Source organism: Rhinoraja longicauda, chromosome 27 (genome assembly GCF_053455715.1).
Source record: "Rhinoraja longicauda isolate Sanriku21f chromosome 27, sRhiLon1.1, whole genome shotgun sequence".
Classification (NCBI taxonomy): domain Eukaryota; kingdom Metazoa; phylum Chordata; class Chondrichthyes; order Rajiformes; family Arhynchobatidae; genus Rhinoraja; species Rhinoraja longicauda.
In genome coordinates this window covers 24,698,801-24,723,910 of record NC_135979.1, presented here as the reverse complement: position 1 = coordinate 24,723,910, position 25,110 = coordinate 24,698,801, and the positions used below count along the sequence as shown (strand labels likewise).

Here is a 25,110-nt window from a genome sequence, read left to right as displayed (position 1 = left end):
TTTTTTTCACACAGAGAGTGGTGAATCTGTGGAATTCTTTGCCACAGAAGGTAGTTGAGGCCAGTTCATTGGTTATATTTAAGAGGGAGTTAGATGTGGCCCTTGTGGCTAAAGGGATCAGGGGGTATGGAGAGAAGGCAGGTACGGGATACTGAGTTGGATGATCAGCCATGATCATATTGAATGGCGGTGCAGGCTCAAAGGGCCGAATGGCCTACTCCTGCACCTATTTTCTATGTTTCTATGTTACTACCTGTGGCTGCAATTCCTGGTTGTGATTGAGGGGCTCTCACAAGTAGTCCACCCCATTCATCGAGCCCTGGAAAATGCCACTGTCCAATGCCACATGGGTTTATCTGCTGGAAGGGGATGGAGAACAGTGGGGAGCAGGGACGGTCAGCCGTGCAGTGGAGGCTGTGTGTGGTCCACATACCCAAAAATAGACCAAAACACAGGGACACAACAGTCAGAGTGCTTAATTGTTGCATGTACCGACATGGGACAATGAAATTCTTACTTACAAAAGCCAGCACAGTGATAGAGCTGCTGCCTTTCAGCGCCAGAGACCCGGGGTCGCTCCTGACTGACTGCAGTCTGTACGGAGTTTGTACATGCTTTCTATGTGACCACGTGGGTTTTCTCCAGGTGCTCACGTTTCCTCCCACAATCCAAAGACTTACAGGTTTATAGGTTAATTGGGTTCGGTAAAAATGGTAAATTGTGCTAGTGTACAGGGTGCTCGATGGTCGGCGCGGTCTCAGTGAGCGGAGGGGCCTGTTTCTGCATTGTGGCTCTAAAGTCTAAAGCCTATAAAAGACAATATACATAGATAATCTGTAATACACAAAAGAATTAATAAATAGCCTAATATTAGCACAACAGTACTATTAGTACTCCAGCATTTTGTGAATAGATACTGCCATCAAGAAGAAGGTATGTGAGAACCATGACCACCAGGTTCAAGAACAGCTTCTTCCCAACAACCATCAAATTCTGCAACGCTACACAATACTAACCATAACTATGAACTATGATCTGTGACTCGTGTTGGGGTTATTAATTTACCAATTTTTTTTAATTTCTATTATGTTATCTATGAGTATCATATTTACAGAACTGATATGCTGCTGCAAGTGAGAATGTCATTGTTCCTTGCCGGTGCATATGACAATTAAATACTCTTGACTCGTATTTGTGTTTACTCCGCTTACTTTAAAGTGCAGAAACAAGGAACTTCACTTTGTCAACCTGTCACATTTATTCCCTACTCAGATGTTTAATATTTGTAAAATTGAAAAAAAATGAAATACAGATATTGCGCTCGTTTATGTTGTAACAGCTGATATCAGACAGAGTTCAGCCGTTCCTTGTGGTATCAGGTACCACGGGGAGGGCCGGTACTGATATCACGTTATCTGTGGCATGGACTGGCTCTGAGCCGCCGTTGGAGAGAGTTCAGTTCCGTGTTGTGCTGTGCTGCCTGCGAGCCGCGTCCAGTTTTATCCCGACCGCACGGCTTCAGGCTGAACCCGGGGAACAGGTGACGACCACCGACAAAGCTGCAAACCGACTGACAGTCCACGGGCTCTCATTCAGACAGGCGGGAAGAGAGAGGGGAAGGTATTGACTGGGCTCCAAGGTGCGGGGAGCCTGGGACCAGGAACACTGCTCCCAGGTCCCAAAGACACCATTGAGTGCACACCTTGCCCAGTGTTAGAGCAGACTGCAACCAAGCATCTGTGTACAATTCAGAGGGAATAGATAGGATGAATGCAAAGAGTCTTTCACCCAGGGCAGGGGAATCAAGGACCAGAGGACGTAGCTTCAAGGTGGTAACGGAAAGATTTAAAAGGAATCTAAGGAGTAACATTTTCACTCAGCAAGTGGTGGGGATATGGAAGGAGCTGCCAGAGGAAGTAGTTGAGGCAGGTACAATAATTGCATTTATAGGCACTTGAACAAATACATTGAGTGGAAATGTTCAGAGGTTCTAATGCAGGCAAATGGGAGCCATTTACATTGAGCATCTGGGTCAGCATGGACGAGATGGCCGAAGGGCCCGCTACCATGCTCTATGACTTTGTCAGTTGTCAAAGGACATGACCACATCCTCAGAGCAAGAATAACCCAATACATAAACACTTGCCTCTCCCTGGACGAAGGGCAGGTCCAGCATCCACTCCCTGTGGGTTTTAGAGGCTGGGGATTCAGGCTACAGAGTGGTGTTTTTTGTTTTTTTTAGAGATACAGCGCGGAAACAGGCCCTTCGGCCCACCGTGTCCGCACCGCCCAGCAATCCCCGCACATTAACACTATCCTACACACACTAGGGACAATTTTTACATTTACCCAGTCAATTAACCTACATACCTGTACATTTTCTGTCATAGGAACATAGACAATAGGTGCAGGAAGAGGCCATTCAGCTCTTCCAGCCAGCACCGCCATTCAATGTGATCACGGCTGATCATCTAAAATCAGCATCCCACATCCCTTGATTCTGTTAGCCCTGAGAGTTAAATCAAACTCTCTCTTGAAAACATCCGGTGACTTGGCCTCCACTGCTTTCTGTGGCAGAGAATTCCACAGATTCACAACTCTCTGGGTGAAAGGACTTTTCCTCATCTCAGTCCTAAATGGCCTACCACTTATTCTTAAACTATGACCCATGGTTCTGGACTCCCCCAATATTGGGAGCATTTTTGCTGCATCTAGCCTGTCCAATCCCTTAAGAATTTTATATGTTTCTAAAAGATCCCCTCTCATCCTTCTAAATTCCAGTGAATATAAGCCCAGTCGACTAATTATTTTATCATATGTCAGTCCTGTCATCCCCAGAATTAACCTGGTGAACCTACGCTGCACTCCCTCAATAGCAAGAATATCCTTCCTCAAATTAGGAGACCAAAACTGCACACAGTACTCCAGGTGTGGGCTCACCATGGCCCTGTACAATTGCAGTAGGATCTCATTGCTCCTATAAGAAAATAACTGCAGATGCTGGTACAAATCGATTTATTCACACAATGCTGGAGTAACTCAGCAGGTCAGGCAGCATCTCGGGAGAGAAGGAATGGGTGACGTTTCGGGTCGAGCCCCTTCTTCAGACTGATGTCAGGGGGGCGGGACAAAGGAAGGATATAGGTGGAGACAGGAAGATAGAGGGAGATCTGGGAAAAAGGAGGGGAAGGGAGGGACAGAGGAACTATCTAAAGTTGGAGAAGTCGAAGTTCATACCACTGGGCTGCAAACTGCCCAGGCGAAATATGAGGTGCTGTTCCTCCAATTTCCGGTGGGCCTCACTATGGCACTGGAGGAGGCCCATGACAGAAAGGTCAGACTGGGAATGGGAGGGGGAGTTAAAGTGCTCGGCCACCGGGAGATCAGTTTTGTTAATACGGACCGAGCGCAGGTGTTCAGCGAAGCGATCGCCGAGCCTGCGCTTGGTTTCGCCGATGTAAATAAGTTGACATCTAGAGCAGCGGATGCAATAGATGAGGTTGGAGGAGGTGCAGGTGAACCTTTGTCTCACCTGGAAAGACTGTTTGGGTCCTTGGATGGAGTTGAGGGGGGAGGTAAAGGGACAGGTGTTGCTCCTATACTCAACTCCTCTCGCTATGAAGGCCAACATGCCATTGGTATTCTTCACTGCCTGTTGTACCTGCATGCTTACTTTCAGTGACTGATGTACAAGGACACCCAGGTCTCGTTGCACCTCCCCTTTTCCGAATCTGACACCATTCAAATAATAATCTGCCTTCTTGTTCTTGCCACCAAAGTGGATAGCCTCACATTTATCCACGTGATACTGCATCTGCCATGCACCTGCCCACTTACCCAACCTATCCAAGTCACCCTGCAGCCTTATAGCATCCTCCTCGCAGTTCACACTGCCATCCAGCTTCGTGTCATCTGCAAATTTGCTAATGTTACTTTTAATTCCTTCATCTAAATCATTAATGTATATTATAAATAGCTGCGGTCCCAGCACCGAGCCTTGCAGCACCCCACCAGTCACTGCCTGCCATTCTGAAAGGGACGCGTTAATCCCTACTCTTTGTTTCCTGTCTGCCAACCAATTTTCTATCCATGTCAATACCCTACCCCTAATACCATGTGCTCTAATTTTGCCCACTAATCTCCTGTGTGAGACCTCATCAAAGGCTTTCTGAAAGTCCAGGCACACCACATCCACTGGCTCTCCCTTGTCCATTTTACTTGTTACATCCTCAAAAGATTCCAGAAGATTTGTCAAGCATCATTTCCCCTGCGTAGGTCCATCCTGTTGCTGCTATCCAAATGTGCCATTGTTACATCTTTGATAATCGCGGTACACTCCTAGTGGATGCATTAGTGATAATTTTTCAAAACTCTTTAGATTCTGGAGTAGTTCCTGAGGATTGGAGGGTAGCTAATGTAACCCCACTTTTCAAAAAGGGAGGGAGAGAGACAACGGGGAATTACAGACCAGTTAGTCTAACATCAGTAGTGGGGAAAATGCTAGAGTCAGTTATTAAAAATGGGATAGCAGCACATTTGGAAAGTGGTGAAATCATTGGACAAAGTCAGCATGCATTTATGAAAGGTAAATCATGTCTGATGAATCTTATAGAATTTTGAGGATGTAACTAGTAGAGTGGATAAGGGAGAACCAGTGGATGTGTTATATCTGGACTTCCAGAAGGCTTTCGACAAGGTCCCACATAAGAGATTCGTATGCAAACTTAAAGCACACGGTATTGTTAGGCGAGTGGGCAAATGCATGGCAGATGCAGTATAATGTGGATAAATGTGAGGTTATCCACTTTGGTGGTAAGAACAGGAAAGCAGACTATTACCTGAATGGTGGCCGATTAGGAGAAGGGGAGATGCAACGAGACCTGTGTGTCTTGGTACACCAGTCATTGAAAGTAGGCATGCAGGTGCAGCAGGCAGTGAAGAAAGCGAATGGTATGTTGGCATTCATAGCGAGGGGATTTGAGTATAGGAGCAGGGAGGTTCTGCTGCAGTTGTACAGGGCATTGGTGAGACCACACCTGGAGTATTGCGTACAGTTTTGGTCTCCTAATCTGAGGAAAGACATTCTTGCCATAGAGGGAGTACAGAGAAGGTTCACCAGATTGATTCCTGGGATGGCAGGACTTTCATATGAAGAAAGACTGGATAGACTCGGCTTGTACTCGCTGGAATTTTGAAGATTGAGGGGGGATCTTATAGAAACGTACAAAATTCTTAAGGGGTTGGACAGGCTAGATGCAGGAAGATTGTTCCCGATGTTGGGGAAGTCCAGAACAAGGGGTCATAGTTTAAGGATAAGGGGGAAGTCTTTTAGGACCGAGATGAGAACATTTTTTTTCACACAGAGAGTGGTGAATCTGTGGAATTCTCTGCCACAGAAGGTAGTTGAGGCCAGTTCATTGGCTATATTTAAGAGGGAGTTAGATGTGGCCCTTGCGGCTAAAGGGATCAGGGGGTATGGAGAGAAGGCAGGTACGGGATACTGAGTTGGATGATCAGCCATGATCATATTGAATGGCGGTGCAGGCTCAAAGGGCCGAATGGCCTACTCCTGCACCTATTTTCTATGTTTCTATGTTTCTATGTTACTACCTGTGGCTGCAATTCCTGGTTGTGATTGAGGGGCTCTCACAAGTAGTCCACCCCATTCATCGAGCCCTGGAAAATGCCACTGTCCAATGCCACATGGGTTTATCTGCTGGAAGGGGATGGAGAACAGTGGGGAGCAGGGACGGTCAGCCGTGCAGTGGAGGCTGTGTGTGGTCCACATACCCAAAAATAGACCAAAACACAGGGACACAACAGTCAGAGTGCTTAATTGTTGCATGTACCGACATGGGACAATGAAATTCTTACTTACAAAAGCCAGCACAGTGATAGAGCTGCTGCCTTTCAGCGCCAGAGACCCGGGATCGCTCCTGACTGACTGCGGTCTGTACGGAGTTTGTACATGCTTTCCATGTGACCACGTGGGTTTTCTCCAGGTGCTCACGTTTCCTCCCACAATCCAAAGACGTACAGGTTTATAGGTTAATTGGGTTCGGTGAAAATGGTAAATTGTGCTAGTGTACAGGGTGCTCGATGGACGGCGCGGTCTCAGTGAGCGGAGGGGCCTGTTTCTGCATTGTGGCTCTAAAGTCTAAAGCCTATAAAAGACAATATACATAGATAATCTGTAATACACAAAATAATTAATAAATAGCCCAATATTAGCACAAAGGTCATAAATCTTTAGTGCAACAATCCATTGTTTAGTTAGTGTTTATGTAGTTTTCAAGAGCCTGATGGTTGTTGGGAATAAGCTACTCTTAAACCTGGTTAAAGTTCTGTCTCCTGCACCTTCTTCCTGATGGTAGTTGTGAAATGCAAGTGTGGCCAGGTGGTGCGAGTCTTCGATGATGCTGGCTGCCTTTATGAGGCAGTGTCTCCTACAGATTCCTTCGATGGTGGGGGGACCAGTACCTGTGATGGACTGTACAATGTCCACCACTTTTCATAATCTTTGTACTCTGAATGCATTCAAGAGAGAGCTGGATAGAGCTCTTAAGGATAGTGGAGTCAGGGGATATGGGGAGAAGGCAGGAACGGGGTACTGATTGAGAATGATCAGCCATGATCACATTGAATGGCGGTTCTGGCTCGAAGGGCCGAATGGCCTCCTCCTGCACCTATTGTCTATTGTCTATTGTTCCTGGGCATTCAACTTGTCACACCAGGCCGCGATGCAGCCTACTAATATGCTCTTCCATGCATCTGTAGAATTTTACAGAGTATTTGTTGATATTCCGATTCTCTTCCATCTTCAAGTAGAGGCATTGAAGGGCTTTCTTTATGATTGCACTTTCTGATGTGCTGGGCCCAGGAAAGATCTTCAGATGTAGGCATGCCCAAGAACTTGAAGTTGTGGACTCTCTCCAACACCCACCTGCCCATGAAGACAGGTTCGTGGATCCACCGCTTCCCTCTTCTAAAGTCAACAATGATCGAGATTGCAGCTGCTGGAATCTGGAGCAAAGACCAAACTACTGGAGAAACTCAGCGGATCCAGTAGAATCTGTAAAGGCAGAGGGATAGTCGATGCTTCAGGTCAAGACTCTGCAGCAGGACCTGCAATAACCTGCCAATGCCAGGCATTGAGATCTATCCTGATATACTCTATATCAGGATTCCAAGCCATTGAAATCCCATTGAGTGCAATGGGCTCATTTCTTTACATAGACCGTATTACATATTGAGTCATAGCATTACACAGCATGGAATCAGGCCCTTCGGACCAACTGGCCCGACTTGTTCCTACATCTACTCTGACCAAATCCCTGGAATTGTCTCCCGATAGAGTGGGGGGAGGGCAGGGGAAGACCTGCCATTGGGTGGGGGTTGTTTCTCATCTCTCCCAGGAAGAGTGAATCAGATTGTCTTGTTCCACATCAACAGCCTCATATCTGATGCCAACAGAGCAAGCCGTTGATGTCGACACACAGAGCAGTGGCGGCTCTCTGAGTATCACCCCCTCAGTTCCTTCCTGCGATTGGCTGTGACTGGGTTCAGCAGGATATAAATTGCAGCAGCTTATGCCCAGGGTATTGGACCCACCTGAGGTGAGACCGGCTTGTTGGAGACGGACACAGTGAGTACCAGAGGAGCTGTTTGTGTGTTGCTGACACACGGGACTGGCTGCTGGCTCTCAGTTGCAATGGATTGACACCAAGTGAAATGAAATGAATTGGGGATTTTTTTGTTTCAACAGGTTGGAGACAGGATGAAGCCCTTCGTGACTATTGTGCTTGTGATGTGCATTTACCTATCAGGATCGGACAGTGCAGGTTAGTACTTGTTCTGATGTGAGGAGTTGCTGAGTGCAAGCATCAGTCATGGTGCACCTGAGGAAAGAGGTACTGAGGAGCATGCAGGGCAGGCGGAGATCAGATTCCATTCCCGACCTGTGCCGAGGCAGCAGGCCTCTCCTAGTGGCCCTGAGTCACTAGCAGGAAGACCCCAGGGTCTCCCCAAGCCTGTTTGATAGGACAGGAATGTGACAACACTTTGACAATACTTGGTGGGTGGGAGCCAGTGAACTCATTGAGTGCACTGTATGAAAAACGGTAAAGTGAATCATCAACTCCCAAAGTTTGTTGTTCTTCCCTGCACCAGATTATTTTGATCCTTGTACAGTTATTTCTGGTGGTGAAGAATGTCTGGTTTCATCTCTTTAGCACGGCGAGAATAGGAAGAGGGGACAGGTCGGGTGATACTAGGACAAACTGTGTCATATTTCAGGCAAACCATGAATCAATCACTTGACTCTGCAAAACTCCCCCTGGTCTCAAAATCGTGCCTTTGGTAAATGGCGTTTGTTGCTGAGGAGAAAGGTGGTGAGGGATAGAACATAAAAAAGTACTGCACGGGAACTACAGGCCTCCCTGCACATGGTCTGTAGCCCTCTACTCCTGCTGCCTTTCCCCTTGGCCCACCTCAGGCTCGCGGTTACCCGGTCACGTCCAGGCTCAGGCTCAAGGTCTGGCTGCTTCCCCTGGCACCAGGCCTGGCTCTCCCTCCCCCAAGAGACAGGCGGCCGTGCCCTGCTCAATGGGCCCCAACTGAGCAGGCGTGAATGCGTTTGTTCTACGCACGTGCGGATGCGGCGGCCATCTTACTTAACTACCAGATCAACGGAGCCCCAGCTGCGCATGCGCGGTTTTTTAAACTTTAAAATGTGAATACCTTCAAAAATATAACACCGATTTGAATGAAACTTCTTCCATTGGACCACGGGGTGACGGTGAGTCAGGTGGGCATACATTGTCGTGGTATCATGTACCGTTTTGGCTGTAGTTCAGGAACAAGGGAACAAACAAGAGTTTTAGTATATAGAAGATGAGGGCATAGATGGGGTGAATCAAGTAGATGGCATATGTTTAGGTTGAGAGGGGAACGATTTCATAGGAACCTGAGGGGCAACTGTTTTTTAAACAGAGGGTGGTGGATATATGGAATGTTACAGGAAGAAGTGGTTGAGGCCGGTAGGATGATGCACACAAAATACTGGAGTAACTCAGCGGGTCAGGGAGCATCTCGGTAGAGAAGGAATGAGTGACGTTTCGGGTCGAGACCCTTCTTCAGACCGAGGCAGGTATGATAGCATTTAAGAGACATTTGGACAGGTACATAGATAGGAAAGGTTTAGAGGGATATGGGACATTCTAGGCTTCAGAATATCCTAGCGAGGGAAGGCGATCAACCGGAAGTAGTTGTGCATGTGGGCACGAACGACATCGGGAGGAAGAGGAAGGAGATACTGCAAAGTGAGTTTAGAGAGTTAGGAAGAAGACTGAGAAGTAGGACATCGAGGGTGGTTATCTCTGGACTGTTACCTGTACCTCGTGCTGGTGAGGGCAGGAATAGAGAGATCGGGGATATGAATGTATGGCTGAGGGGCTGGTGCAGGGAGCAGGGATTGAGATTTCTAGACAACTGGGATCTCTTCTGGGGTAGGGGTGACCTGTACAAAAGGGACAGGTTACACCTTAACAGCAGGGGGACCAACATTCTGGCAGGCAGGTTTGCTAGTGCTACACGTGTGGCTTTAAACTAAGTAGTGGGGGGGAGGGGTTGACAAACTGGGAATATGAAGATGGAATTAAAGGGGAAGCGAATACAGGAGAAATTGCAAAGGACTCTCGAATAAATGGGGAGGGAAGTTCTAGATGGGATAAGAGGGTAAGGTCAGGGCCAATTGTGACCGGTGTGAGAGGGGAGGTGAATACCGAAGTTAAAGTGTTGTATTTAAATGCGCGAAGTATAAGAAATAAAGTGGATGAGCTTGAGGCTCAGTTAGACATTGGCAAGTATGATGTTGTGGGAATCACTGAGACATGGCTACAAGAGGACCAGGGCTGGGAACTGAATATTCAGGGGTACACAACATATAGAAAAGACAGACAGGTGGGCAGAGGGGGCGGGGTCGCTCTGTTGGTGAGGAATGATATTCACTCCCTTGCAAGGGGTGACATAGAATCAGGAGATGTAGAATCAGTATGGGTAGAAATGAGGAATTGTAAGGGTAAAAAGATCCTAATGGGAGTTATCTACAGGCCCCCAAACAGTAGCCTCGACATAGGGTGCAAGTTGAATGAGGAGCTAAAATTGGCATGTCGCAAATGTAATGCTACGGTGGTTATGGGAGATTTCAACATGCAGGTAGACTGGGAAAATCAGGTTGGTAATGGACCCCAGGAAAGAGAGTTTGTGGAGTGTCTCTGAGATGGATTCTTTGAACAGCTTGTACTGGAGTCTAACAGGGAGAAGGCAATTCTGGATTTAGTGTTGTGTAATGAACCTGATCTGATAAGGGGATTTGAGGTAAAAGAGCCATTAGGATGCAGTGATCACAATATGATAAGTTTTACTCTACAAATTGAGAGGGAGAAGGGAAAATCAGAAGTGTCAGTATTACAGTATAGCAAAGGGGATTACAGAGGCATGAGGCAGGAGCTGGCCAGAATTGACTGGAAGGAGGCCCTCGCAGGGAAGAAGGTGGAACAGCAATGGCAGGTATTCTTGGCAACAATGCAGAAGTTGCAGGATCAATTTATCCCAAAGAGGAGGAAAGATTCTAAGGGGAGTAAGAGGCACCCGTGGCTGACAAGGGAAGTCAAGGACAGCATAAAAATAAAAGAGCAGAAGTACAATAAAGCAAAGAAGAGTGGGAAGCCAGAGAATTGGGACTCTTTTAAAGAGCAACAGAAGATGACTAAGAAGGCAATACGGGGAGAAAAGATAAGGTACGAGGGTAAACTAGCCAATAATATAAAGGAGGATAGTAAAAGCTTTTTTAGGTATGTAAAGAGGAAAAAATAGTCAAGGCAAATGTGGGTCCCTTGAAGACAGAAGCGGGGGAATTTATTATGGGAAACAAGGAAATGGCAGACGAGTACTATGGATCTGTCTTCACTAAGGAAGATACAAGCAATCTCCCAGATGTTCTAGTGGGCAGAGATCCTAGGGTGACGGAGGAACTGAAGGAAATCCACATTAGGCAGGAAATGGTGTTGGGTAGACTGATGGGACTGAAGGCTGATAAATCCCCAGGGCCTTATGGTCTGCATCCCAGAGTACTTAAGGAGGTGGCGCTACAAATTGTGGACGCATTAGTGATCATTTTCCAATGTTCTATAGATTCGGGATCAGTTCCTGTGGATTGGAGGGTAGCTAATGTTGTCCCACTTTTTAAGAAAGGAGGGAGAGAGAAAACGGGAAATTATGGACCAGTTTGTCTGACATCAGTGGTGGGGAAGATGCTGGAGTCAATTATAAAAGACGAAATTGCGGAGCATTTGGATAGTAGTAACAGGATTGTTCCGAGTCAGCATGGATTTACGAAGGGGAAATCATGCTTGACTAATCTTCTGGAATTCTTTGAGGATGTAACCAGGAAAATTGACAGGGGAGAGCCGGTGGATGTGGTGTACCTTGACTTTCAGAAAGCCTTTGACAAGGTTCCACATAGGAGATTAGTGGGCAAAATTAGAGCACATGGTATTGGAGGTAGGGTACTGACATGGATAGAAAATTGGTTGACAGACAGAAAGCAAAGAGTGGGGATAAATGGGTCCCTTTCAGAATGGCAGGCAGTAACTAGTGGGGTACCGCAAGGCTCGGTGTTGGGACCGCAGCTATTTACAATATACATTAATGACTTGGATGAAGGGATTAAAAGTACCATTAGCAAATTTGCAGATGATACAAAGCTGGGTGGTAATGTGAACTGTGAGGAAGATGCTATGAGGTTGCAGGGTGACTTGGACAGGTTGTGTATGTGGGCGGATGCATGGCAGATGCAGTTTAATGTGGATAAGTGTGAGGTTATTCACTTTGGTGGTAAGAATAGGAAGGCAGAGTATTATCTGAATGGTGTCAAGTTAGGAACAGGGGACGTACAATGAGATCTGGGTGTCCTAGTGCATCAGTCACTGAAAGGAAGTATGCAGGTACAGCAGGCAGTGAAGAAAGCCAATGGAATGTTGGCCTTCATAACAAGAGGAAGAAGGGTCTCGAGTCTGAAGAAGGGTCTCGACCCGAAACGTCACCCATTCCTTTTCTCGTGTGATGCTGCCTGACCTGCTGAGTTACTCCAGCATTTTGTGAATAAATCGATTTGTACCAGCATCTGCAGTTATTTTCTTATAATAAGAGGAGTTGAGTATAGGGGAGAAGGCAGGAACGGGGTACTGATTGAGAATGATCAGCCATGATCACATTGAATGGCGATGCTGGCTCGAAGGTCCGAATGGCCTCCTCCTACACCTACTCCTGTCTATTGTCTATTGGGACAAACATGGGCAAATGGGACTAGCTTGGATGGGCATCTTGCTCAGCAGGGACAAGTTGGGCTGAAGGCCCTATTTCTGTGCTGTATGATTGTTGAAGGGGGGAGAAAGCTGGAAGAGAGGTGGGGGGTGGACAAAACCTGGCGTGATAAGTGGATACAGGAGAGGTGGGGGGGGGGGGGGGGGTCGATTGGCAGACGGGTGGGGAAAGGCCAGAGATGCTTTGTCCCACTTCCTCCACATTTCCAACTTTCCCCCCACCCCCACTTCAACCAGTCTGAAAAAGGGTCACCTATCAATTCCCTCCAGAGATGCAAGGGTTGGACAAGTCTGTGATAATGTTGGCTGCTTTCTATAGATGGAGTCGTTAGTGTGAAGTCTGTGTCTGTGGGATGGATTGGGCTATGCCTGCAACTCTCTCTGCAATTTCTTGCGGTCTTGGGCAGTGCTGCTCCCAGACCAAGCTGTGATGCAAGCCGGCTGTGTGCTCTATATGGCACATCTGTGAAAGTTACTCCTGAGATACTCCTGCACTTCGTGCTGCCCGCAAGGCTACTCGTCCATTAGGCCCACAAATTCCTCCTGATCACAAACTCCACCCTCTCTGAGGAAAAATACTTCTTCTTCCCTGAACACGGGTCACCCATTTCACATCTGATCCAACTCAGAAACACAAGTTCTTTTAGGAAGGAGATGAGGAGAAATCTCTTTCGTCAGAGGGTGGTGAATCTGTGGAATTCCTTGTCACAGAAGGCTGTGAAGGTCAGGTCAGTGGATATTTCTAAGGCAGAGATAGATAGATTTTTGCTTAGTACAGGTGTCACTGCTTATGGGGAGAAGGCAGGAGAATGCGGTTAGGAGGGAGAGATAGACCAGCCAAGATTGAATGGCAGAGTAGACTTGATAGGCCGAATGGCCTAATTCAACTCCTGTTTTTTATGACAAAGACAACCGGTTACATTTCAAATTCAATTAACTACATCCATATCCTCATGTTTTACAGGCTTGCAGGGGAAGTCCTTGATCTTTCCAAAAAGAACAGCTACCAGCTACATCAGAGTATTCCAACGTAATTTCTCCAAATTGACTGCCTTTACTATCTGCTTCAGGGTTGCATCAGATGCCAGCTGGGACTACAGTTTGATCTCCTATGCAACACCTCGCCACCACAACGAACTGCTGATTTGGCAAATGGCTAATGGCTGGGTCTCCCTGTATTTAGGGAATTATATTACTCAGTTTTCCCTCCCCAAAATGAATTCCTTATTGAGACATATCTGTATGACCTGGGAGTCGAGAAAGGGTGCGATAACAGTCTGGGTAAATGGGGAACGCAGTCTGCAGAAGATCGGCACCAAGGGTTTGCATGTGAAAGGTGGTGGTCAGTTTATTCTTGGTCAGGAGCAGGACAGAGTTGGTGGAGGTTTTGACTGCGGCCAGTGCCTTGTTGGGGAGATGAATGACGTTAACATGTGGAGTTATGTTCTAAAACCCAGGGAGATTATGCTGGTAAGTGACAGCTGTTGTGGAATCGGAGGTAACATCATCCACTGGGGAAAAACAAAATATACAGCTGGAGGGAGTGTAGTGATTGAAAACAATAAGGATTGCAAAATTTGAATACATTGGCTGCAAAAAGCATTAAAATGTGCAGAGGGGTGAACAATCTCCTCAAACTGCTCTCGCTGAATATGCTTTGCTTTGCAATCTTTCTTCTCTAAACCAGATCAGTAGTAGAAGTAGTGATGGTGATTCCAGATTAAAGGGGTGTTTATATCAGGGTAAGGGACCACTCACTGACTCCTTCCTGTTTCTCATCTCCCTCACTGACAGGGTAATGGCTTCAAACTCAATACACAAGAGTCTCGGCCATTCTCCGTCACACATTGAGAGAGGGACGGGATGTGGGGAACCATGGTGGATGTCTACAGGGATCAGCAGGGTGTAAACCCCAGGGCACTGCCCCACACACTGAGCCCTGACTGAAGCCCAGGGACTGCTCAGAACGGACAAGTCCGCCCTCTTTAACCTGACACCCTCCTAGTCCATTCTGCCGAAGCCCTTCATCCAATCCCACCGGGAGCAGTTGGGCATCCCAGTTAAAAGGTGCAGCAGTACAGAGCGGTGTCCAGGGCATTTGGTGCCATCTCTCTGACACACATCTCCTTGACACACATCCGTGCCATCTCCCCGTGTAGACAAGAAAGCGCCAGGGACATGGGGGTGGTGGTGATGGGCAGACACGGACTGTGGGAAAGTCCCTGTGGTGGAGGCTGATCCTGCTCTTGATTTAGATTGTGCTGATTGGAATTATTACTGTCTCTCTCTGTATTACCCTTTTGATTTCACATTGTTTGTTACACCAAGGTTTGGAAAGCTCACAATGTGTTCTGTGCTTCCAGTGATTGTGATTGAACTGTAACATTGCAGTTTCATCAGCTTAATAAATGAGCATCAAAACTGAAAGGATCTTGTTTGTGAAATCTGTGTATGTGTGTCTGGTCTCCAGTTAACACTCGGTGCACTCTCAGTGTCCATCACTAATTTGACTCATAATGCAGCCCAGTGTGGAGCTGATCTGCTCACAGGGCCTGTTTCCATGCTTTGTAGGTCCATGACTTTATGAATGAACTATGAAAAATAGGCTGTGATGAGAAAAGATGTGTTCATGCACTGACCAGCGTTGTGGAAATTACACTGAGCCACAGGAATCAATCAGCAGACCACATGTTGCTGACTGGAATCTTGTGTCTGCTGGTCTTCTCTGACCTCCGCACTCTGCCCCTTGACACACCTTATAATTCATGGAGAAATAACAGCCAGGTTACACCCAAGACAGGATTCATCCCTGGATGCCTTTGGAAAGGTCAATGCCCAACTCATTGTTGGAGTGAAGTCCGATCATCAGCCTTTGAGGCACCCAGAACCTCACCATCCAAAGCAACTTTGTGCCAAAATGAACCAAACATCAAACAGGATGGCTTTCTCTCGAGGGGAAAGTACGCTGATTAACTGGTGTAGGAGTGAGAAAGAATCATGTCACACAGTTCACAGAGTTATGCAGCCAAGAGTTAGGCATAGTTTGTGCAATGAAAAGAACGGGGCGGTAGTTTCTCCTGCTGCATCCTCTGGTTTTGACCAAACATCTACTTTCTTGAACAGTTAACCAATTCTACCTCATTCAAGCCCTGAGCACAAAGGCAGTCAACGTGAGGCATATTGAAATCACCTATTATTATTCATTCAGCTAACAGTGAACTCTCTACATGTTTTCTCGTCTAATTTTATTTACATTTGGCAGGTCTATAACACAATCCCATCAAATTGATCATCTGTTCTTATTTCTAAGTCCACATACTGGATGATCCTCCAGGAATATCCTCTCTAAATGCTGCCATGATGTAGTCCCTAATCAAAAACGCATCACTCCCTCATCCCTTACCACCACCTCTATCAAAGTGGTGACATCAGAATCCCGGATTATTGAGCTGCCAGTCCTGCTCTTCGATAAACCACTACTTTAATTAATTTAGAAATCCAGGATGGAAACACGACTGGTCCACTGAGTCCACGCTGACCATTAATCACTTGTTCACACTAGTTCTCTGTTTTCTCACTTTCTCATCAACTCTCTACACGGGGTCAATTTATCGAGGTCAATTAACCTGCAAACCTGCACGTCTTTGGGATCTAGGAGGAAACCGGAGCACCAAGAGGAAACCCACATGGTCACAGGGAGAACTTGCAAACTCCACACAGACACACCCAAGGTCAGGATCGAACATGTGCTTCTGGCGCTCTGAGGCAACAGCCTCTACCAGGTGCTCCACTGTGTCGTCTTGTTTCTGTAATAGCTATAATTCCGTAATAGCTATAATTAAATTACTGTTAAAACACAAAGTTCGTGTTTTAACACCAAGGTAAGAGCTCAACCAAGCAAGCCCATTGCTAAATAAGCATCTAAATTGCTTATGCACATTTATGCTAAGGGACAATAATTAACTCCATATTCAGTAATAAGCTGTCGACATGTTTACAAACATAGCCACCAAATGTTTAACCATGAGAAACCCAATCCCAAGGACATATGAAAATCTAAGATGCCTTTGCACAAGTTATCAAGACCTCTCTTCACTGGTGTTTTGTTGAGTTAGGCCCACAACACATTGGGAAGGCTCAACAGTTACTTCTGGCATCCCAGAACCACCCCCCTCAATACCAGTTCTCACCAACTATGCTACCAGTATGCACTGCTAAGTAACTATGTAAATATCTACCATGTAAAAGAAACTACAGAAGATTACTTCAACACTCAAACAAATGCTAAACACTCGTATCCTGTCTTACACTTATTTTAACCCTCCATCACACAATCGTAGCATCACTAATATAATATTCCTATCTCTTGCACCAATCAATGCTGAGTTTATCTGCCCTGTCTGTCAGGAATCTTGCATTAAAATCAATGCAGTTCAGTCCCTCAGACCTTCCTCACTCCCTGTTTAGCCCCTGCCTGTTCTGTCTACTGACCTCAGTTGCTTTAACATTTATATTTGCCTCACCCTGCCCATCTGCCACACGACTGCCTTGTCTTCTCGCTCCCAGTTTAAACCCTCCCGAGCAGCACCGGCAAATCTTCCCACTGTTACCAGCCAGTTGTGGTACAACCAGGCCCTCTTGTACAGGTCACCTGTGCAACAGACGAGGTCCCGCTGGACCAAGAACCTGATCCTTTCCCTCCTGCACCAGCTCCTCAGCCACACATTCACCCCCCCCCCCTATTCCTATCCTCACTAACATGGGCATTGGGAGAAATCCAGAGATTCCACTGCCTCTCCCTGTTTAGCCCCTGCCTCTGCCTAACCTTTCCACATTCTCTCTACTGGACTTCATCCCATGGCGTTGGTCCTGATGTCTGCAACAACCTCTGGCTGCTCACCCTCCCCATTGAGAATTTTGGAGTTCAGACACACAACATGGAAACAGGCCCTTTGGTCCACGCCAACCATTAATCCTCCATGCACACTAGTTCTCTGTTATCCCACTTTCTCATCAAATCCCCACACACTAGTCACAATTTACAGAGGGTTAATTAACCCACAAGCCCAAACATCTTTGGGGTGTGGAAGGAAACCGGAGCACCCGGAGGAAATGGATGCGGTCGCAGGGAGAACGTGCAAACTCCACACACACAGCCCCGAAGGATAGGATCGTACCCGGGTGTCTGGGGTCATGAGGCAGTAGCTCTACCAGCTCCGCCACTGTGCTGCCCTGCAGAATGTTCTGAAACCACTTGGAGAAGCCCCTGGCAGGCAACACATCACCCTGAAGTCTCCAGCATCTCCCCTCTGTCCCCTGACCATCACGGCCCCAGTCACCATGGTCTTGCTTATTTCTATGTACTGTACATCAGGGCATGTTGTTGTGCCACAGAACCTCTGCTGCCACTCTCTGAAAGGCCACCCACTCACAACAGAAAGCAAAACGTGACACTTGTGAATGATGGGAATAGCCACATTGGAGTCCTGCCCTGTCTGCCTACTCCCTCTGCTCTCCTGGTGGCCGCCCAACTGTCTGCACCTGCCCCTTTGGTGTTCCCACCTGCCTAAAGCTCCTGTCTACACTGCCCTCATTGTCACCGATGTTCCTCAGTGAGTTCAACTGCAGTTTCACCAAACACAATATGGTCGGTCGGCTCAGGAACTAGTTGGACATTCTTGCCGCAGGGTGGTCTCCAGGGATGCTGGCAGTTTCTCCTGCAGGAGGAGTCTCTGACCGCCGTCTCTCAACCGCGAGGACCACAGAGGAAAGGTGCCTCATCTGACCACCGCTCAGATTCCTCGGCAAAGCCCCAGCATTCTCACTATGGCCACTCCACTGTTGCTCAGCTGCTGTAGAAACCCCTCTCCAGGGACCGCTCACTCTGCATGTCCGGACTAAAGGAATGGGACGATGCAATCATAAAGAAAGGCCAGAGACGCCCCTACATCCTGAGAAGATTGAGGGGGTTTGGTAAGCCGACGGATGCTTGCTTAAACGTCTACAGGGGTACGTACAGTAGACCATATGGACCGGTTGCATCACGGCCTGGTTCAGCAACTCGAATGCCCAGGAATGAAGGAGATTACAAAAGGTGGTGGGCACTGCCTTCTCCATCATGGATGCTGACCTCCACGCCATTGAAGGGAGCTACAGGAGGCACTGCCTCAAAAAGGCAGCTAGCATCATCAACGACACACACCATCCTGGCCAAGCTGTCAGTTCATTACCATCAGGAACAAGGTCCAGGCGTCTTGGAAACTATGATCACCTTGTTCAATAGCATCTTCCTAACCAGCCTCTTGAATGCCATGAAACTCCAACTAAACTATGAACTGTCTCTGGTTGCTCTGTACTTGGGGCTATTTTGTACTAGTTCGGGAGGATATTCATTTATTGATTTTTCCCCTTAATTATTTTCCCTCTGTATTGTGCCTTTTCTGTAGCTGCAAGAATTTAATTGTTCCGTTGTACATATGACAATTAAACAGTCTTGAGTTTTTTTATATTGCTTCACTTTGTCAACCTGTCACATTTATTCCCTAGGTATTTATTCACAAAATGCTGGAGTAACTCAGCAGGTCAGGCAGCATCTCGGGAGAGAAGGAATGGGTGACATTTCGGGTCGAGACCCTTCTTCAGACTGGTCTGGGTCAGACTGGTCTGGGTCAGACTGGTCTGGGTCAGACTGGTCTGGGTCAGACTGGTCTGGGTCAGACTGGTCTGGGTCAGACTGGTCTGGGTCAGACTGGCCTGGGTCAGACTGGTCTGGGTCAGACTGGCCTGGGTCAGACTGGTCTGAAGAAGGGTCTCGACCCCAAACGTCACCCATTCCTTCTCTCCCGAGATGCTGCCTGACCTGCTGAGTTACTCCAGCATTTTGTGAATAAATCGATTTGTACCAGCATCTGCAGTTATTTTCTTATACTTCTCTCCTGAGATGCTGCCTGACCTGCTGAGTTACTCCAGCATTTTGTGAATAAATACCTTCGATTTGTACCAGCATCTGCAGTTATCTTCTTATACATTTGTTCCCTATTCAGATGTTTAATATTTGTAAAATTGAAAAAAAAAGAAATACAGATATTGCGCTCGTTTATGTTGTAACAGCTGATATCAGACAGAGTTCAGCCGTTCCTTGTGGTATCAGGTACCACGGGGAGGGCCGGTACTGATATCACGTTATCTGTGGCATGGACTGGCTCTGAGCCGCCGTTGGAGAGAGTTCAGTTCCGTGTTGTGTTGTGCTGCCTGCGAGCCGCGTCCAGTTTTATCCCGACCGCACGGCTTCAGGCTGAACCCGGGGAACAGGTGACGACCACCGACAAAGCTCCAAACCGACCGACAGTCCACGGGCTCTCATTCGGACAGGCGGGAAGAGAGAGGGGAAGGTATTGACTGGGCTCCAAGGTGCGGGGAGCCTGGGACCAGGAACACTGCTCCCGGGGGGAGACTCCAGGTCCCACAGACGCCACTGAATGCACACCTTGCCCAGTGCGAATCCAAACTTCATGTTTTAAATCAGCCGTCAAAGGCCAAGACCACCTCCTCATGCCAAGAATCCTTTAATTAAACATTTGACTCTCCCTCTCTATGGTCATGTACTGTCACAGACCAGAGTTCCAAGGGCCAAGCTAGAAGACCATGTGTGTGTGGAGTGTCCCGTCTAGGGGGAGGGGGGGGGGGGCTGGTGGTGGGGATGGGGGTTGGTGGTGGGGATGGGGGAGGTAGTGGGGAGGGGGGTTGGTGGTGGGGATGGGGGGTGAGGGGGGTGGGGATGGGGGGGGAGGGGGTTGGTTGTGGGGATGGGGGGTTGGTGGTGGGGATGGGGGGTGAGGGGGGTTGGTGGTGGGGATGGGCGGTGAGGGGGGTTGGTGGTGGGGATGGGGGGTGAGGGGGGTTGGTGGTGGGGATGGGGGGTGAGGGGGGTTGGTGGTGGGGATGGGGGTTGAGGGGGGTTGGTGGTGGGGTTGGGGGGGATGTCGGCCTGTGGATGGGGAAGTGATCGATTTCCATCTTTCAGGTGGGTCACCTGCTGCGGGTGGCATCTGCAGTCAGCAGGGAGAGCCAGGATTGAACGTGGGTGTCCGGGGCTGAGGCTGCAACTTTAATGCACATACACTCTCTGCACTCCCCACATGAAGTGCTCAGGCATTACAGAAAGCAACCTGGGCACGGCTTCCCAGTGTCAAAGCAAATGTGAACACTTGGACTCTCACAGGACACACTCGAGAGATGATGTGACCAGAGTCCAGGAGACATGGGAAGGAAGGAGATGATCTCCTGGACTCTACTTGCTGATTATTCCCGGGAGTGAATCAGTGGGACGAGGGGCCAATCTCCACCCTTTCATTTCCTTCCTGTGATTGGCTGTGACTGGGTTCAGCAGGATATAAATTGCAGCAGCTTGTGCCCAGAGTATTGGACCCACCTTAGGTGAGACCGGCTTGTTGGAGACGGACACAGTTAGTACCAGAGGGGCTGTTTGTGCGTTGATGACACACGATACTGGCTGCTGGTTTTCATTTTCAATGGATTGACACCAAGTGAAATGAAATGAATTGGTGATTCTGTGTTTCAACAGGTTGGAGACAGGATGAAGCCCTTCGTTACAATTGTGCTTGTGATTGGCATTTACCTGCCGGGATCGCACAGTGCAGGCTAGTACTTATTCTGATGTGAAAAGTTGCTGATGCAAGCATCAGTCATGGTGTATCTGAAGACAGAGGTACCTTGGAGCACGCAGGGCTTTAGGATCCCAGGTTCCATTCCCGGTCTGTGCCGAGACAGCCGATCTCTCTTTGTGGTTCTGAAACTCACTATCAGGAAAACCCGTGTCTTACCAAGCCTATTCGATACGGCAGGAATGGGACACACCCATTAAACACACCTGGTGGGCGGGAAGATTGTGACTTCAGAACACTGAGATGTATTCCAATTATGCTTGCAAAGTGCATTTATCTGCACTGCCAGATGCAGCATTGATAGTGGTCATTTAATAATAATAATAATAATACATTTTATTTGTCATATGTAGGTTGACACAGGGTCTACGGTACAATTAAATGTAATTGACAAGACAACGGGTCACCTCAGCAGTAATATTCCAAGGATAAATAAGATTTTAAAAATGACATTAGTAAGGTAAAAAGACAATATTAAAAATAGGATAAAAGACAATATTAAAAATAATCAACATATATGATTTGAAATGTGTTTATGAGTTCAGAAGCCTGATGGCCTGATGGTAGAAACTGTTCTTAAGTCTGGTGGTACGCGCAGCCATACTCCTGTATCGCCTGTATCGTCTGAAGAAGGGTCTCGACCCGAAACGTCACCCATTCCTTCTCTCCCGAGATGCTGCCTGACCTGCTGAGTTACTCCAGCACTTTGTGAATAAATCGATTTGTACCAGCATCTGGTTATTTTCTTATACTCCTGTATCGCCTGCCTGACGGTAACAAGAACAGTTGCAACAGTAGCCCATTAATATTCTCCCAGCTCCATGTAAGTGCACTTTTGCTAGTCCCTCTCGAAGGCCCCGCAGGTGCATCTGAATGCAGATTTGTATCTGCTGCTCCCGATACCTGTCTCAGTATCTCCTCCACCCCATCCAATCCCTGCATCAGCACAGTGTTCCTCGTCACTTCCATTCTCCTTTGCAGGATTCTAAAGAAGGTTGGGGAGAATGTGCTGGAAGCCCGAACTTCTGAAGTTGGTCAAGATCTTCCTCTGACCATTCCCAGACCTGGCCTTTCATTTTCTTACCTTCTTCCCTCTTGGGAAAGTAGCAGCAACCTCTGTTTCAAGGCAGGGACCTGCATCCTATGTTAACTCTTGGGATGCTGTGATCTCTGGTTTCACAGTGCTACATGGCTTGCTGCACCAGCTCTGACTAATTCATAGAAACATAGAAAATAGGTGCAGGAGGAGCCACCACCGCCATTCATTGTGATCATGGCTGATCATCCCCAATCAATACCCCGTGCCTGCCTTCTCCCCATATCCCTTGATTCCACTAGCCAGAACAATTCATCAGAACAATTTCAGCAAAGCTCCATTCTAATTGAACTAGAAACAGACTTCAAAGCAGGTTCTGCAGAACACACTACTGAAACCTCCCCCACTCTGTCTTTCAGATTTAAATAAAACATCCCTTTGCAGAAAACTGCTCACTAGTTACCCTGTGCTCCATCTCAGATGGTAAAGTTGCAACTTTAAACTGACATGTGACAATCTTAACTCTTCACATTTTACAGGATTGGATGCAAAATCAGTGATCTTCTCAAGCAAAACATCCCACAGCTTTGTCAGGTTGCATGCAGCGCACTTTGCCAGTTTGACCGCCTTTACTGTCTGTTTCAGGGCAGCCTCTGAAGCGACTCACTCTTACAGTTTGCTCTCCTACGCAACAAACTCTTCCGACAACGAACTGCTGATTTGGGAAGAATCTAAAACACAACTCTGGGTGTATTTAGGAAATGTTGTAACTGAGATTTACATCCCAGAAATGAATGCTTTACTGAGACACATCTGTGTGACCTGGGAGTCTCAAAGGGGCGAGATAACAGTGTGGGTCAATGGGAGACGCAGTCTACGGAAGGTTGGTGGAAAGGGTCAGGTTGTGAAAGGGTCTGGTCAGTTCATTCTAGGTCAGGAGCAAGACTCAGTCGGTGGAAGGTTTGATGCCAGTCAGTCCTTTGTGGGAGAGATAACTGATGTTCACCTGTGGGATCATATTCTCCAACCCAATGACGTAGAGATGATCAGTCAGGGTTGTTTCAGTAAAGGAGGGAACATCATTGACTGGAGAATAACAATGTTTATATCACACGGGTACGTAAGAATTGAAGATAATAATGATTGCACGTTTTGAATTTTCTGGCTACAAAAACCATGAAAATGTGCAGAGGGAAACACAATGTCCTCAAACTGCACTTGTTGAGTATGACCTTGCATTGCGATCTTTACTCTCTAAACCAGATCAGCAGGAGTAGTGTTGCTGATTCCAGAATAAAGGGCTGTTTACGTCGAGGTAACGGACAACTCACTGAGTCCAGGGACTGCTCATAACAGACAAGTCTGCCCTCTTTAACCAGACACCCCTCCTCGTCCATTCTGCTGGAGCCCTTCCTCAAATCCCACCGGGAACAGTTGGGCATCCCAGTTAAAAGGTGCAGCAGTACAGAGCGGTGTCCAGGGCATTTGGTGCCATCTCTCTGACACGCACATGTAGACAAGAAAGTGCCAGGGGCAGGGGGGTGGTGGTGATGGGCAGACACGGACTGTGGGAAAGTCCCTGTGGTGGAGGCTGATCCTGCTCTTGATTTAGATTGTGCTGATTGGAATTATTACTGTCTCTCTCTGTATTACCCTCTTGATTTCACATTGTTTGTTACACCAATGTTTGGAAAGCTCACAATGTGTTCTGTGCTTCCAGTGATTGTGATTGAACTGTAATATTGCAGTTTCATCAGCTTAATAAATGAGCATCAAAACAGAAAGGATCTTGTGTGTGAAATCTGTGTGTGTGTCCAAAATCCAGTTAATGCTCTCAGTGCACTCAGTGTCCATCACTAAACCAACTCATGGCACAACCCAGTGTGGAGCTGATCTGCTGGCAGTAAGATTACTGTAGCCTGAGAGATGATGAAACAGCCCCGGTGAATGTGAATCCGTGGGGAACTGGGGAGAACTCCACTGGCTGGTGTAAGATGTAGCACCCAGGAGATAGTGATCTCAATTCCATAAGTTTGAAGATTGTTTTGAATAAGTGTATGTCAGGACTTTGGGGAAGGCACTAAACAGGAGTAAGGGAAACTGCAACATTATTGGGCAGGAACTAAGGAGAGTAAATTGAGAGCAGTTGTTTTTGGGTAAATCCACATCTGACATGTGAGTCGTTTAAAGACCATCTGATCAGAGCTCAGGATAAGCATGTTGCAGTAAGGAGGAAAGATAAGGGAACCTTGGACGACCAAATAGGCTGTACATTTGATCAAAGTATAAAAGTTAAAAATAAGTATTAAGAGGATGACACCAGCTTTAGACAAACCAATTCAGCTCAATTTGATGTCATTGGGAACTAGGTAGAAATAACACTTGGCTGGTGCCGTACATTGGAAAGTTATTTCTACCTAGTTCCCAATTACATCAAATTGAGCTGAAATGGTTTGTCTAAAGCTGGTGTCATCCTCTTAATTCTTATTTTTAACTTTTACACTTCGATCAAATGTACACTCGCAACAAGGACAGAATCCCCCTCGTTCTCACCTTCCACCCCACCAGCCAGCGGATCCAACAAATCATCCGTCAACATTTCCGTCACCTACAACGGGACCCCACCACTGGCCATATCTTCCCATCCCCTCCCCTCTCTGCGTTCCGCAGAGACCGTTCCCTCCGTAACTCCCCAGTCCACTCGTCTCTTCCTACCCAAACCACCCCAACCCCGGGCACTTTCCTCTGCAACCGCACGAGATGCAACACCTGTCCCTTTACCTCCCCCCTCAACTCCATCCAAGGACCCAAACAGTCTTTCCAGGTGAGACAAAGGTTCACCTGCACCTCCTCCAACCTCGTCTATTGCATCCGCTGCTCTAGATGTCAACTTATTTACATCGGCGAAACCAAGCGCAGGCTCGGCGTTCGCTTCGCTGAACACCTGCGCTCGGTCCGCATTGACCAAACTGATCTCCCGGTGGCCGAGCACTTCAACTCCCCCTCC

The 25,110-nt window shown here is 47.4% G+C and overlaps 2 protein-coding genes across 2 annotated transcripts; both read left to right on the top strand.

Moving 5' to 3' along the window:
* Positions 1-7,771: 7,771 nt before the first annotated feature.
* Positions 7,772-13,964, top strand: LOC144606804 (C-reactive protein-like). The gene is made up of 2 exons (XM_078423184.1): positions 7,772-7,841; positions 13,348-13,964. Exons 1-2 carry the CDS (start codon positions 7,778-7,780, stop codon positions 13,962-13,964), a joined length of 681 nt encoding a protein of 226 aa, XP_078279310.1. The 5' UTR covers positions 7,772-7,777.
* A 6,827-nt stretch (positions 13,965-20,791) lies between these two features.
* On the top strand, positions 20,792-23,625 carry LOC144606703 (serum amyloid P-component-like). The gene is given in 4 exon segments (XM_078423012.1): positions 20,792-20,848; positions 20,968-21,043; positions 22,643-23,139; positions 23,142-23,625. Coding segments are annotated over 3 exon segments (591 nt in total). The 5' UTR covers positions 20,792-20,848; positions 20,968-20,979; the 3' UTR covers positions 23,172-23,625.
* Positions 23,626-25,110: the final 1,485 nt, after the last annotated feature.